The sequence below is a fragment of the Zea mays genome, chromosome 8 (assembly GCF_902167145.1).
Source record: "Zea mays cultivar B73 chromosome 8, Zm-B73-REFERENCE-NAM-5.0, whole genome shotgun sequence".
Classification (NCBI taxonomy): domain Eukaryota; kingdom Viridiplantae; phylum Streptophyta; class Magnoliopsida; order Poales; family Poaceae; genus Zea; species Zea mays.
The window spans coordinates 946,249-958,151 of record NC_050103.1 but is presented as its reverse complement, the minus strand read 5'-3'; the positions used below and the strand labels follow the sequence as shown (position 1 = coordinate 958,151).

Sequence of the window (11,903 nt, the reverse complement as noted above, 5' to 3'; positions counted from 1 at the left end):
CTCCTGCGCCACTCGGTTCCCTAACTGAAGTTGACTTCCTTGACCTCAATGCCTTTCCAAATGAACGGACCTTCCGACTCACGTGGATGCTCATGCACAATTACTGACCTACCCCTCGCTCCTGTCCCAGACGTCATGCAACGCGGCGCCTGATGCTGCTGTGCCACCGGCTTCATGCGGCCCTTCCCGCCTTCCCATTGGTCCACACCCACCATTCTTTTCCTCTAATATTTTATTTATTTATTCATTGTTTTGTGGAGCCGGGAGTCCTCCAAGTCCGTTAGCTTTGGCTTCTTTTGTGTGTACCCTTGACCCTAATTGACACAAGTAACCATAAATCCCAGCCCTTCTCCGTCCTTTCCATGGAGACGAAGCCGGAGCGGCACCACCGCCACGAGGAAGCCCGTGACGGGGAGGACGACGCAGTAGCCATGGAACACGGCGCTCTCTCGCTGCAACGCGGCGGAGCCACCTTGTTTGGCTGGCGGCAGGACGAGGAGGCCGGCCGCCGCCGCCGAGTAGAGATCCGGGAGGTGGACTTCTTCTCGAGGGACTCCAGAGCCCGCAGCCATGACGACGCCGGCGACGGACGTGACGACGTCAACGTGAGTGCACCCCGATCTCGATCGTCAGCTGCTGGCGCGGCGGCTTTTGCGGATTGATGAAATTAAGCGCGAGATTATGTGATTCCTCTTATACCCGCCGTTTAAATTTATTTATCGGGTGCAGTGTTTGCTGTGCAGATCGGGCTACACCTGCTAACCACGACAAGCCCCGACGAGGAAATGACGGCGGCGGCGGCCAAGAATCAAAAGGTCAGTTATTTTCGCTCATATATATATGCTTAGCTTCTCTGGAGATCTTCTCCCATATATATTTTGACCTTCCTTTCCATTAATTCCTGATATGATCTACATACACGTACGGCGCCATGCGTAGATAGAGGCCTCATCAGCTGTTGAAGCAGAGCTCAGGCGGGTGGTGGAGGATAACAGGCGGCTGCGTGGCATGATGAACGAGCTCACACGGAACTATGGCGCGATGTACCAGCAGCTTCTCCAGGTCACACAACACCACCCACATCGACAGCATCCCGTTGATCTCATGATCAACAGATCATCATTGGCTCATGTAAGTGTGCCGCTTCATTACATATATATGCCTTAATTATACTTGCATCTATATCGTGGTCTCATGTTTATATCCTTCTGGAGAGATCCATATTCCAACAGTAGAGCAGATTACTTTTGCGTAGAATTATTCTTGTCCTTTAATCAGGCTAGCTCTTACGTACTCTTCCATAGATCATGCATGCAAGCTAGCTAGACTTGATTGTTAACTTTTCTAGACATATACCATCTTTTGAACAATTATTCCGTGGCCTGTTTATTTTAATCCATTTCACTTTTTGGGAACCAATTCTAAGATGGAGTAAAATTGTTTGTCATCTTAATGTAAGAGCCCTGGTTGTCTCTGAACTTATGGAACTCCCTTGCTTCTGTTCCACATATAATAGACCTATATGCTACAGAAACATATTTGCTGCTGAGAGATTCTTCAACAAGAAGATTCATGCAGTAATGTACACAGACAGCAGCTAAATTTGCGTACATATGCACGCATGTCCTTTGTACCAAGTCGTAAGATCCTCGTCAAATCATGCATGTCACATGAGCTTATGAATCATCAAGTAGCCTAGTAGAGATAATATAATCAAGTAGGAGTATGCTGATATGCTAAAAACATACTACATATATAGGAGCATGGGGAACAGCGCACTCTCGATCTCTGCCCACTGCCCCTGTTATTAATTTCTTCCGAAACTTTCGGAGTGACCATAGTATCAGACCAATTTCATCCAAACTGAGCATTGAAATAGTCTATATTAGCATGCGCTGACCTGAAAAAGATTTAATCTATATGCACACAGCGTCGTCATTGTTGGTGAAAAATCACACGATTTTGATATGCTCACACATACAGCGTTTTTTTTTTGGCATGGTGTGACCCTAATTTTATGAATACACACACACTTTTTACTGGTACATCTTGATCTGTACTGGTAGTTAGCATGTGCTAATCTCATGCATGATCGCTAGCTTTCAGTTGCAATTCATGGCTTTAATTTCCTCTTTGACTAAACAAATAAATGACACGTACGTACGTGTCCATCACCACCAAATCTGGATGCAGACCCGCCTGACCACCGCGGCCTCGTACAACGACGACACGTCCGCTCAGCAGCTGTTGAGGGTTGAGGACGAGGCGGCTAGCGACGGAGCTGGAGAGGCGTCGCCTTCGCTGAGCAATGGAGGAAACCATAACGACGGCGGCGACGGCAAGCAGCGGAGGACGTCTTCGAATGTGACAGCACCGCCGGCGAGAGAGAACGGCGGCGGCGAGCGGGCGGAGTTGCCAGCCCACAAGACAAGGGTGTCTGTGCGTGCGCGATCTGAGGCACCAATGGTAACAAATACTAACAATTTGATTCCCTTCCCCTGCTATGTTGACCTGCTTAAAGAAACATTTTTAATTAAGAACACGGTACGCATGGGACTGGTATGGAATAGAGGGGAAGCCTGGGAATTAAAGTGTTAGTTGTTTCTCATTCATTATTGCTCGACGATCATATGAACATCTAAAGGTTTTATTTTTAAAAAGACAATTATTTCATCCAATTAATGTACATACTAAAGTTTTTTTATGCATGAATTTGTATATTTATCTATAGATCAGCGACGGGTGTCAATGGAGAAAGTACGGGCAGAAGATGGCCAAAGGTAACCCATGCCCAAGAGCATACTACCGGTGCACAATGGCTGTGGCATGCCCCGTGAGAAAGCAGGTAATAATAGTATAATAAATTAATGCGCAAACCTGCTAGCTATGTGTTTGAATTACTATCATCTTTCTTTGAGGCAGCAGTTCGGTACTCCATTGGGATAATGCATGTTATCACATTAATGTCTTAATTGTTATAACAGAAAGGGATACCATGCCATTAACTTTAAACATCGATCGTCGTCCTAAACTGAAGTGTACTTTAGACATGATTTTGTATCATGCATATCACACTCTACATGGACTGTTAAAATCGATGTACTATACATTAGCAACTATAAATTTAGGTTTTTCTTTACTATATTAAAGCACCAGTTTCAACGGTCGTCCCGCGTCAATATTTTTTTTTAAAAAAAACCCCTACATCTTTTAGAATCAAGCCGCACTTCTATAATCTCTTCTCTACATACTACTGTAATAGGAGAGTTTATGTAATGTATAAGTAAATATTTGAACCTTGGTTGTTGGCTCCACATTTACACCTACTTAATCAATAGAAAACATATATTTTGCGCTTTATTAAAACAAAATTTATCTTATGTCATATATATATAAACCGTAGCAATTCACAGACATATGACTAGTTTCATTTATAGTATACTTCTTAATACACGTACTGTTAACATCTCTCAAAAAACCAATATATAACACAAATGACTGTTTTCCGTGTCAAGTAGTCCTCTACATGTGCATGTACGCATAAGTACCTAATTAGTTTATGACATGCATGTTTGTTTAATTTCTTTCTTCAGTCTAATCGACTGAACAAGATCATGCATGCTAGGCAAGTATATATATATATATATATATATATATATATATATATATATATATATATATATATATATATATATATATATATATATATATATATATATATATATATATATATATATATATATATATATATATATATATATATATATATATATGCATGTTTTGACTTTATTACAGCTATATATAACTTCTACAGCCTGTAGTCAATAGATGACACATGCACACTGACATGAACAAATAATCAAACATCACTACACGACGGTTCACTTACAGCGACCTACAGTTGGTTGCTAAAACGACCTTCAGCGACCTACGGTTGGTCGCTAAAAACTTTTAGCGACCCATAAGGATGGTCGCTGTAAGTGCCGTCGCTAAAGGCTTTAGCGACCGACATCTTTTTAGCGACCGACTGTTTGTTGCTAATATTGTATATTTAGCGACCAACCGTGGATTGTTGTACTATAGATTTAGCAACCAACCGTAAGTCGTCATACTATACATTTAGCAACCAACAGAAAGTTGCCCTTTTTACCGTTGTTATTAATAAAAATATACATTTAATTAAGCACCACAAATCACAGATTTTTATACACAAATCATAAAGGCATACACAGTTAATTAGTATACCACAGTCATAGATCCATCACATAAACACAAAAGCACCACAATTATATATTCACAAAAGCATCACAATTATAATATCATTCACAACTAGATCATTTACAGATAGCTAGCTAGATCATTCCAGCTATTGTTCAAAAGCCCACAACTACCAGCTCTTCTTTTAAATCAACGTTGAAACAACATATAGGAGATGAGCAAGCTATGCTGAATATGCATTTCAACAGTGGAAGCATGAACATGGCTACATCAGTTCTTCTCGTCTTCTGTTTTGTCTGACTTGTCTTCCTTCTTCTCTTGCTGTTTAAGAAGAGAAATAAAGAAACCTTCATATTTCCACCAGATAATACAGGATAGCAGTTCATGTGAAGTTTTGGTGACAGATAATATATTTATTCTTATTTAGTCAAGGTGAAGCTGAACAATGCTATAGTCTAGAGGCAACATGAATTTCATTGCAGTTGTAGCTAAAATGTACCTGTATGCCATTAGTTTAAAAATAAAACATACCGAATTAAGGATAGGGGAGTGCGACTGGGCCTTTGGTAAAGATTAAACAAGAAGAGTAAAAAGAAAACACCGAACATAAGTCTCATATTATTCCAATGGTGAATAAGATTGCACCGATATATCTAAGGCCCATATAAATAACAACAATCACTACCCAGAAGAGACATTCACTTCAGCGTCTATTGAAAATTATTGCCCGGTCATCTCTAAAGATTGACAAGAGAACCTACAGACAGCTATAGGCAGTAACAATTGCCATCTTTGGCAAAAAATCTAGCACTGCTGGATTGTTGATGTCGAAGAATCAGCTCCAGAAATCAATTTTCCTAGATTATCCTAAAACGTTTTAGTGAAGAGCAATCGATGTGGGCATATGATAACACAGTAAACATACATGCCTTTTATGAGGAAAAACAATATAAGCTGGCATTAATATAACTGTGACTAACTACTCAAAACATTTAATCAATAGGTCATAGAAACCGACTATCTGATGTGAATTGGTTGACATTACTAGCCTTGTCATGACACTATCAAAATAACTGTGACTAACTACTCAAAACATTTAAACAATATAAGTTCCCCATTCGCGAGTGTGGTCGGTGCTCACGCCGCTGCATAGCCGGAGCGAAGCGCGGCAGCGAGGGCGGGGCTCGACCAGCAATCGGATCAAGTTTGGGTTTAGAGTGTGAAGCTTATTGAACATCTAAATAGCGAATGCACATGAAAGTGAAAGTAGATGAAATAGAAATAGACACCAAATGCTAGACAAGAAATCTTGAGCATCAACAACAAAGACAACCGCAGCAGTTTTAGGCAGGACTTCATCAAGTTTGGGTTTGAGCCTAGCATGACCAGGAACATCAATAATATGCACAGGTTTTACTTTGTCTTTCTGCAGGGAAGGACAACAGGAAGGTTTAGCAGAAATATCGCAGTCAGGATATGCATGTTTTTTCACAAGAAACAAAACTATTTACATTACTTTTCTCTCAATATGTTGGAAAAAGAATGAACTCTAGAAGTTTGCATACCCTTTCTTGCTCCGAATGCAGCACAAAAGTATTACTGTTTTCTTCCATTGAAGTAACAGTTCCTTGATGTGATGATCCATCCCGAAGCTGACAAGCACAAAAGAATTAGGAGAGCAACAAAAGATAGTACAAGAATAAGATAACCCACCTACTTGTAAGAATTGGTATTGATAAAAATGCCACATGATCTAATAGTAGACAAAAGGGGGGGAAATATTCTGGTTAGTCAACTAAAACAAACCAACTAGTTTATATGGAAAAAGCAAAGTCAATCACTCAATTTGAATAAGAAAGATATATGTGTAAGCATGATAACTAGCAGAACTGATATCCGCCTAGAATGCTCATCCCACACCCTAAATAGAATCAAAAAATGAGGTTCAGATATTATTTTGCAAACTAGATGCTACAACCTTGTCCTTAACTTGTAAAAACACAGACCAAAAAAGTTGGAAGTTACCTGGTAGTAAATAGTGGTTTTGCCACGGCCACTAAGCCCAGATAGAACTATGGTGTTTGGTCTAAACGATTTCAGACAAGATGCTGCAGAAAAAAAACACAAAAAGGAATTGCTTATCATTTACCACTCTAATATAATGAATTGTATCATAGAGCAGACATCTTAACAAGCAACACATCGGCACCTCATGTATTGAATCATAATGTATCTCCATTAGGTGGAGCCACGACCTAGGATATCCAGGCTCCAGCCCTGGTTTTAGGCCTAAAATTACATGGAAGACAACTTAAGAAACTGCACAATATTGAAACTAAAATGAATTGCAGCATGTTTTAACTAACTCAGCCCTGGGCTCTAACCCAATCCTGGCTCTGCCCCTGGGTATCTATGAATTTAAATTAGAAAGGAAAACAAACACCGTCTTCCCTTCACAACACTAAACATACCATCATCAGATACATCATGCTCAAGAACTCGAAAATGTTATATCATCTCAGAGCTGCAACAATTTACAATGCACAAAAACTAATAATGTAATAAAAACATAGGCCTAATCTTGGGTTATTCCATCAATAGCACACCCATCATCTGTGAAATCAGTAATCCATTTAAGGATTCAGCTAGGAATCAATCGTATAATAGTAGTGTTAATCACATCATAAATTGAGTGGGAATTTACAAAGGGAAATAAGGTAGATGCATTACAAAAATAAAACCAGATGTTTGTAAATATAGTTAAAAATGCAGCCTTACCGAAGTCCTCAAACTGAAACACACTAAGCTCCATTACTAGAGGCCAGCTGTTTTGACCACCATGGAGTAGAGAGCTTATCTAAATTTAGTGGCAATTCATAAAGGGAAATAAGGTAGATGCATTACCAAAAAAAGAGACGTTCATAAATACAGTTGAAAATGCATCCTTATCGAAGTCCTTGAACTCAAACACTGTAAACTCAGACTCGTGTGTATCTTCATCTCATTTTGTTGCATGAGAAACAATTAAACAGATCCAACAATACAAGTCTAATGCCTAGATCTAAAAGGCATGGTGATTAGAATGAAATTTAAGGATTAGGCTAGGAATCCATCGTAAAGTGGTAGTGTTAACTGCATAATAAATTGAGTGGGAATTCGTAAAGAGAAATAAGGTAGATGCATTACAAAAAAGAACAAGATGTTCGTAAATGTAGCTGAAAATGCATCCTTATACCTAAGTCCTCAAACTCAAACACTCTAGACTCCATTATCAGAGGCCAGTCGATTGGAGCACCGTGGATTAGATTTCTTGTCCGGATTGGTAGTTTGTACAAATTGGAGACATTTATCCTCATCATATTGGAGAGAATAGTAGGTAGCTTAGTTCTCATCACCGGACAAGGAAAAGTGTGGGACCTCTAACCGGGAGGGGCAACAAAAACGGCTCTGATTGCTCTACGACGACGCCTCATGGTCGTGGTCGTGATGTCCGACTCGGCTCTGCAGGCTAGATAGAACCAGATTAGTGCAGATTCATGAGAGTAGGGGGGAGGGCCAGAGGAGCAAATCATGGGCTCACCTGCGCTTCGCCGTGAGGACCTGCGATCGGGTCGGGGGCCGTTGGCCGAACCTGCGCTCACCTGCGCTTCGCCGTGAGGAGGACCTGCGAACTGTCTCTGGAGCAAAACGGGGTGTGGGGGTTGCAAGCGGGAGCGAGCCGACCGGGGAGAGAGCGAGAAAGGGGCGGACGAGCATGGAGGGGCTACCGGATCTGGGCAACGAGCGTGGGGGCGGACACAGTGGCTAGGAGATCTTGGGGGCAGGATCAAGGCGTTGCCAGGAGAGGAAGGGGGAGAAGGTGAGATGTGGAGGGAGATCTGAGAGGAGCAGAGTTGGGAGCCATCGTCGGTATGGTAGCTCCTAGAATGGAGCGAGCGGGGGAGGTGGGGAGCTGGAGGTTTGGGGGGATGGGGACGAGTGGGCGGCGGCGGCACCTGAGACGGGAGAGGTAGGAAGGGATAGGAATAGGAACGCTTAAAGGTGAATTGTATGAAGAATTTGGGTCCATTTATCCGTACTTAGTTGTTTTATGTTCTAATATTAAATATTACTAGCACAATAGATAGCAAAACCAAGCGTAGTCTAGTTGGTTATGTCATTCATGTCAATAGATTCAAGGTTCAAAACCTTAAAATCCTTTTTTTTACGATTCGTTTACTTTTCCATAATTCTTTTTTTCTTTTCTACAATTCTTTTTTTACTACAATTTAGCGATCAATGTTTACTTGTTTTAATTAATTTTTAGTCACTAACATCTACAGGTACGTTCAGGCTATAAGATTTGATAGTGATCCTTGCTCTATAGCGACCCACTGCTAGTACCTGACGACATCTATAGCGACCAACCATAAGTTGTTAAATTTCTAGACTTTTAGCGACCAACCGACCGTTGCTACAAAAGGATTTAGCGACTGACCGTCGGTCCCTAACCTTTAACAACCAACAGTTGGTACCTAATAAGGGTCGCTAAAGATCAACCGTCGTGTAGTGCATGAAGATTACCTCATAGGCTAATAATGTGAACATGTTAAAGCTGCACCCTCGCAATCGCATACGCTGCTGCTTGCTACGTACGTGTTCATTTATCGTCTTCCTTCCATCTATGTAGCTAGCTGTATAGTATGGTCCATATTATATTTGGCAACCATCTCTAGCTACTAGCTATATAGTTGCAAGCAAGCACATTATTTTCTGCGTGGAGACGCTGATCCCTCACCGAACACTCGCTGCGATATTCACATGCATGCCTGCGTCTGCTTACGTCGTGACGGCATATGCAAATGTGCATCAAATTAAAGAGCTAGCGCATGCAGCTGGTGCTATACATCGAAAAATCAAAATAACAACTATACTAATCTGTGATCTTCCTCTGAATTTGCTCTCAATGCTTGACACACATGTCGATAGATACTCATCACTTTCTTGTTAGGCGTGTAACTTCTCACTTGCATGCACAAAAGCTCGATATGTAAACTAAACCATTGGATATATAATAACCAGTGTTGGAACACATATATAGTTGTACGTTGAGAAAATACACTAGGCTCCTTTAGAATGCATGAATTTTACATGAATCATACACGGAATTAATTTATTTTTACAGAAAAAACACAGTAAACCCAAAAAAATTCATGCATTCCAAAAAAGAAAAAAAAAGGCAAGAATGTCATTCGTTATTATTGTATACATGGATGACTGCAGGTGCAGCGGTGCGCCGAGGACAAGACAATCCTGGTCACCACATACGAGGGCCACCACAACCACCCGCTGCCGCCGGCAGCCGCCACCATGGCGAGCACCACGTCCGCCGCGGCTACCATGCTGCTCTCCGGCCCGGCCACCAGCCGCGACGGCGCGGCCGCGCTCCTCGGCCACCCGGCGGCGCTGTTCCAATTCCACCACTCCAGCAGCATCCCCTACGCGTCCACTATGGCCACGCTCTCCGCCTCCGCGCCGTTCCCCACCATCACCCTCGACCTCACGCAGACGCCCGGCGGCGTTGTCGGTAGCGGCGGCGGTCTGCTGCTGCCTCATCACGGGCTCGGGCTCCATCGCCCGCCCAGTGGAATCCACCCCGTGGCGGCTCCGGCGATGCCGTTATCGCCGCTGGCCACGTTGCTCCAGCAGCTACCGCCCACGGGGTCGATGTCGCTGGCTGGCCTCGTCGCGCGTCATGAGCAGCAGCAGTCAGTGATGGAGACGGTGACCGCGGCCATCGCCGCCAACCCCAACTTCACCACGGCGCTTGCGGCGGCCATCTCGTCGGTTATGGCAGGGGCAGCGCATCAGGCTCAGCCTACTCCACGTGCAGGTAACATCGGCAGCGCCGGGGAGGCCAACGGCAGTGCGGGTGGTGCCGCAGCAGGTCCCACGGCAGCCGGAGCATATGGAGCGTCTGGCGGGTCGCCGCGGTTCGCGACGCAGTCTGCTTGCACCACGTCCACAACTTGAGCTAATTGATCTGTGCAGAGTTTGACTGTCAGAGATCATCCATCTGCAGTTCTGCACTACAACTATATGTAAAATTGAGTGTATTATACTATTTATTATAATAGCATATATAAATGAGATATACCATACTTGCACTGTGTGTGTGTGTACAAATGAAAATTTGAAATACGGAGTATACAGTAATTTCAGCTGAATTAGGCGCGTATACAATATTGTCTTTACCAAGGAAAGGAGTGTGCAGAGATGAATAAGAAAAGGAATTAATGGTCAAATTCCTTGGAAGTTGGAACTAACTATAGACTGGACTACCCAACTGACCGTCGTCCCAAGCTAACGGTCCATGATGGGCGATGACCGAGCTAGGCTCCGACCTTCGTGGAACATGATTAGGTTGAGGTCGTCAGATACTCGAGTCGATGCCGGTGCTTATAGCATGTTAGTTTGAGGAACAAGGTAATATGTTATCTTCTCACTCTTCATTTTTTTTATTTGGTTTACGAAATGAAATGAGTTGATTCATCATCATTTTATTTCTTATAGACTAATAATTAGTAATAATATGATTAATGAGTTCATTTTACCAAATATGAGTAATAATTCTTCAAACCCAACACTACTCCCTTAATCTATTGACCGGCGTCGTCTTGTCGGCAAAGACACTTAGCTTCGGCATGAGCATGACAACACAGAGGTGTTTCCTCGTGTTTGCATGTGGGTAATATGAGATGATTTGGACTGAACTCGCACGAATACAAATTCAGGTACCACTATCTACCATGTTTTAATTCGAATATGAATATGAATATGTGACGACCGACGTTGAGATTCCGGCGATCATCTAAGAAGAACCGATAGGTAGAGAGAGAAATATGATTCTCAGACAAAAGGAAGAAGAAGCGAGGGAAAATTTTTTCTGTTATTTGATGCCGGATCGAGTACAATTTTTGACACTATATACTCCAAGTCAAGCCAAGGCCCAACAACCACAACAATGTTTAACGGCCCAACAGCGATACAACGAATTATGTTATCTTCTCTCGCTCTACCTAGACTTCTATTTTTTTTGCTCAAATGACCGACGTCATCCACCTCTTCCATCATCATCTATCACCGTCACGATATCGCCCCCTCTGCAAATCCAACTAGTCCCCAAATGGATGAAGATGGAAACCAGTTCTTGAGGAAGTAAAAATTCTCCCATGAAGACATCTCTAGTGGCAATCCCGCCCACTTGATCAACACTTGTGTCATTGTTGCGGTTCCCTTGCAAACCAATCGATGATCTATTATGCGCTCAGGAACTATAGGAGCGTCTTCACAGAATGTGTAACTTCAATTGCAACATGTGAAAAAACAAATGAATAGCGGTTTTTTTCAAATAATAGAAGTTTGTAAGCAGCCAAACCATCTTTAATGATTCTAGACGGTCCAAAGTACTTGAATGACAATTTGGCATAATGTTTGTGGGCAATGGAAGATTGTGCAAATGGTTGTAGTTTCAAATATAATAAATCTCTAATATGAAACTGTTGAAATGTTCTATTGTTATCAGCATAAAACTTCATCCTATTTTGAGCTAACGCCAAGTCATCTGACCAAGTGTTGGCACCTTTTTGGGCCAAATACTAATGATCCATAGGACCTACACGTGACATGCAGAACCTTGGGGACTT

The 11,903-nt window shown here is 42.3% G+C and overlaps 1 protein-coding gene and 1 long non-coding RNA gene across 3 annotated transcripts; one reads left to right on the top strand and one right to left on the bottom strand.

Annotated features, from left to right (window-relative positions):
* The first annotated feature begins 257 nt into the window (after positions 1 to 257).
* LOC103634641 (probable WRKY transcription factor 31) lies at positions 258 to 10,497 on the top strand. Its single transcript, XM_008657236.4, has 6 exons — positions 258 to 605; positions 744 to 815; positions 940 to 1,131; positions 2,194 to 2,466; positions 2,732 to 2,845; positions 9,481 to 10,497. The coding sequence occupies exons 1-6, from the start codon at positions 363 to 365 to the stop codon at positions 10,228 to 10,230; spliced, it is 1,644 nt and encodes a 547-aa protein (XP_008655458.1). The 5' UTR covers positions 258 to 362; the 3' UTR covers positions 10,231 to 10,497.
* LOC103634640 (uncharacterized) lies at positions 4,509 to 8,439 on the bottom strand. 2 transcript variants are annotated; one of them, XR_002264436.3, is made up of 6 exons: positions 7,799 to 8,193; positions 7,454 to 7,726; positions 6,428 to 6,507; positions 6,244 to 6,326; positions 5,784 to 5,870; positions 4,509 to 5,644 (listed from the first exon to the last, which is right to left on the bottom strand). It is a non-coding gene; the product is annotated as an uncharacterized lncRNA (long non-coding RNA). The 2 variants fall into 2 exon arrangements; XR_002749050.2 differs by having other exon boundaries at positions 6,428 to 7,719; positions 7,799 to 8,439.
* Positions 10,498 to 11,903: the final 1,406 nt, after the last annotated feature.

Bases quoted from the DNA above. Each gene is read 5' to 3' on its own strand.
- LOC103634641 (XM_008657236.4), top strand. From the start codon at position 363: ATGGAGACGAAGCCGGAGCGGCACCACCGCCACGAGGAAGCCCGTGAC. The intron at 816-939 runs GTCAGTTATTTT...CGCCATGCGTAG, and splicing joins CGGCGGCCAAGAATCAAAAG to ATAGAGGCCTCATCAGCTGT. The intron at 1,132-2,193 runs GTAAGTGTGCCG...ATCTGGATGCAG, and splicing joins ACAGATCATCATTGGCTCAT to ACCCGCCTGACCACCGCGGC.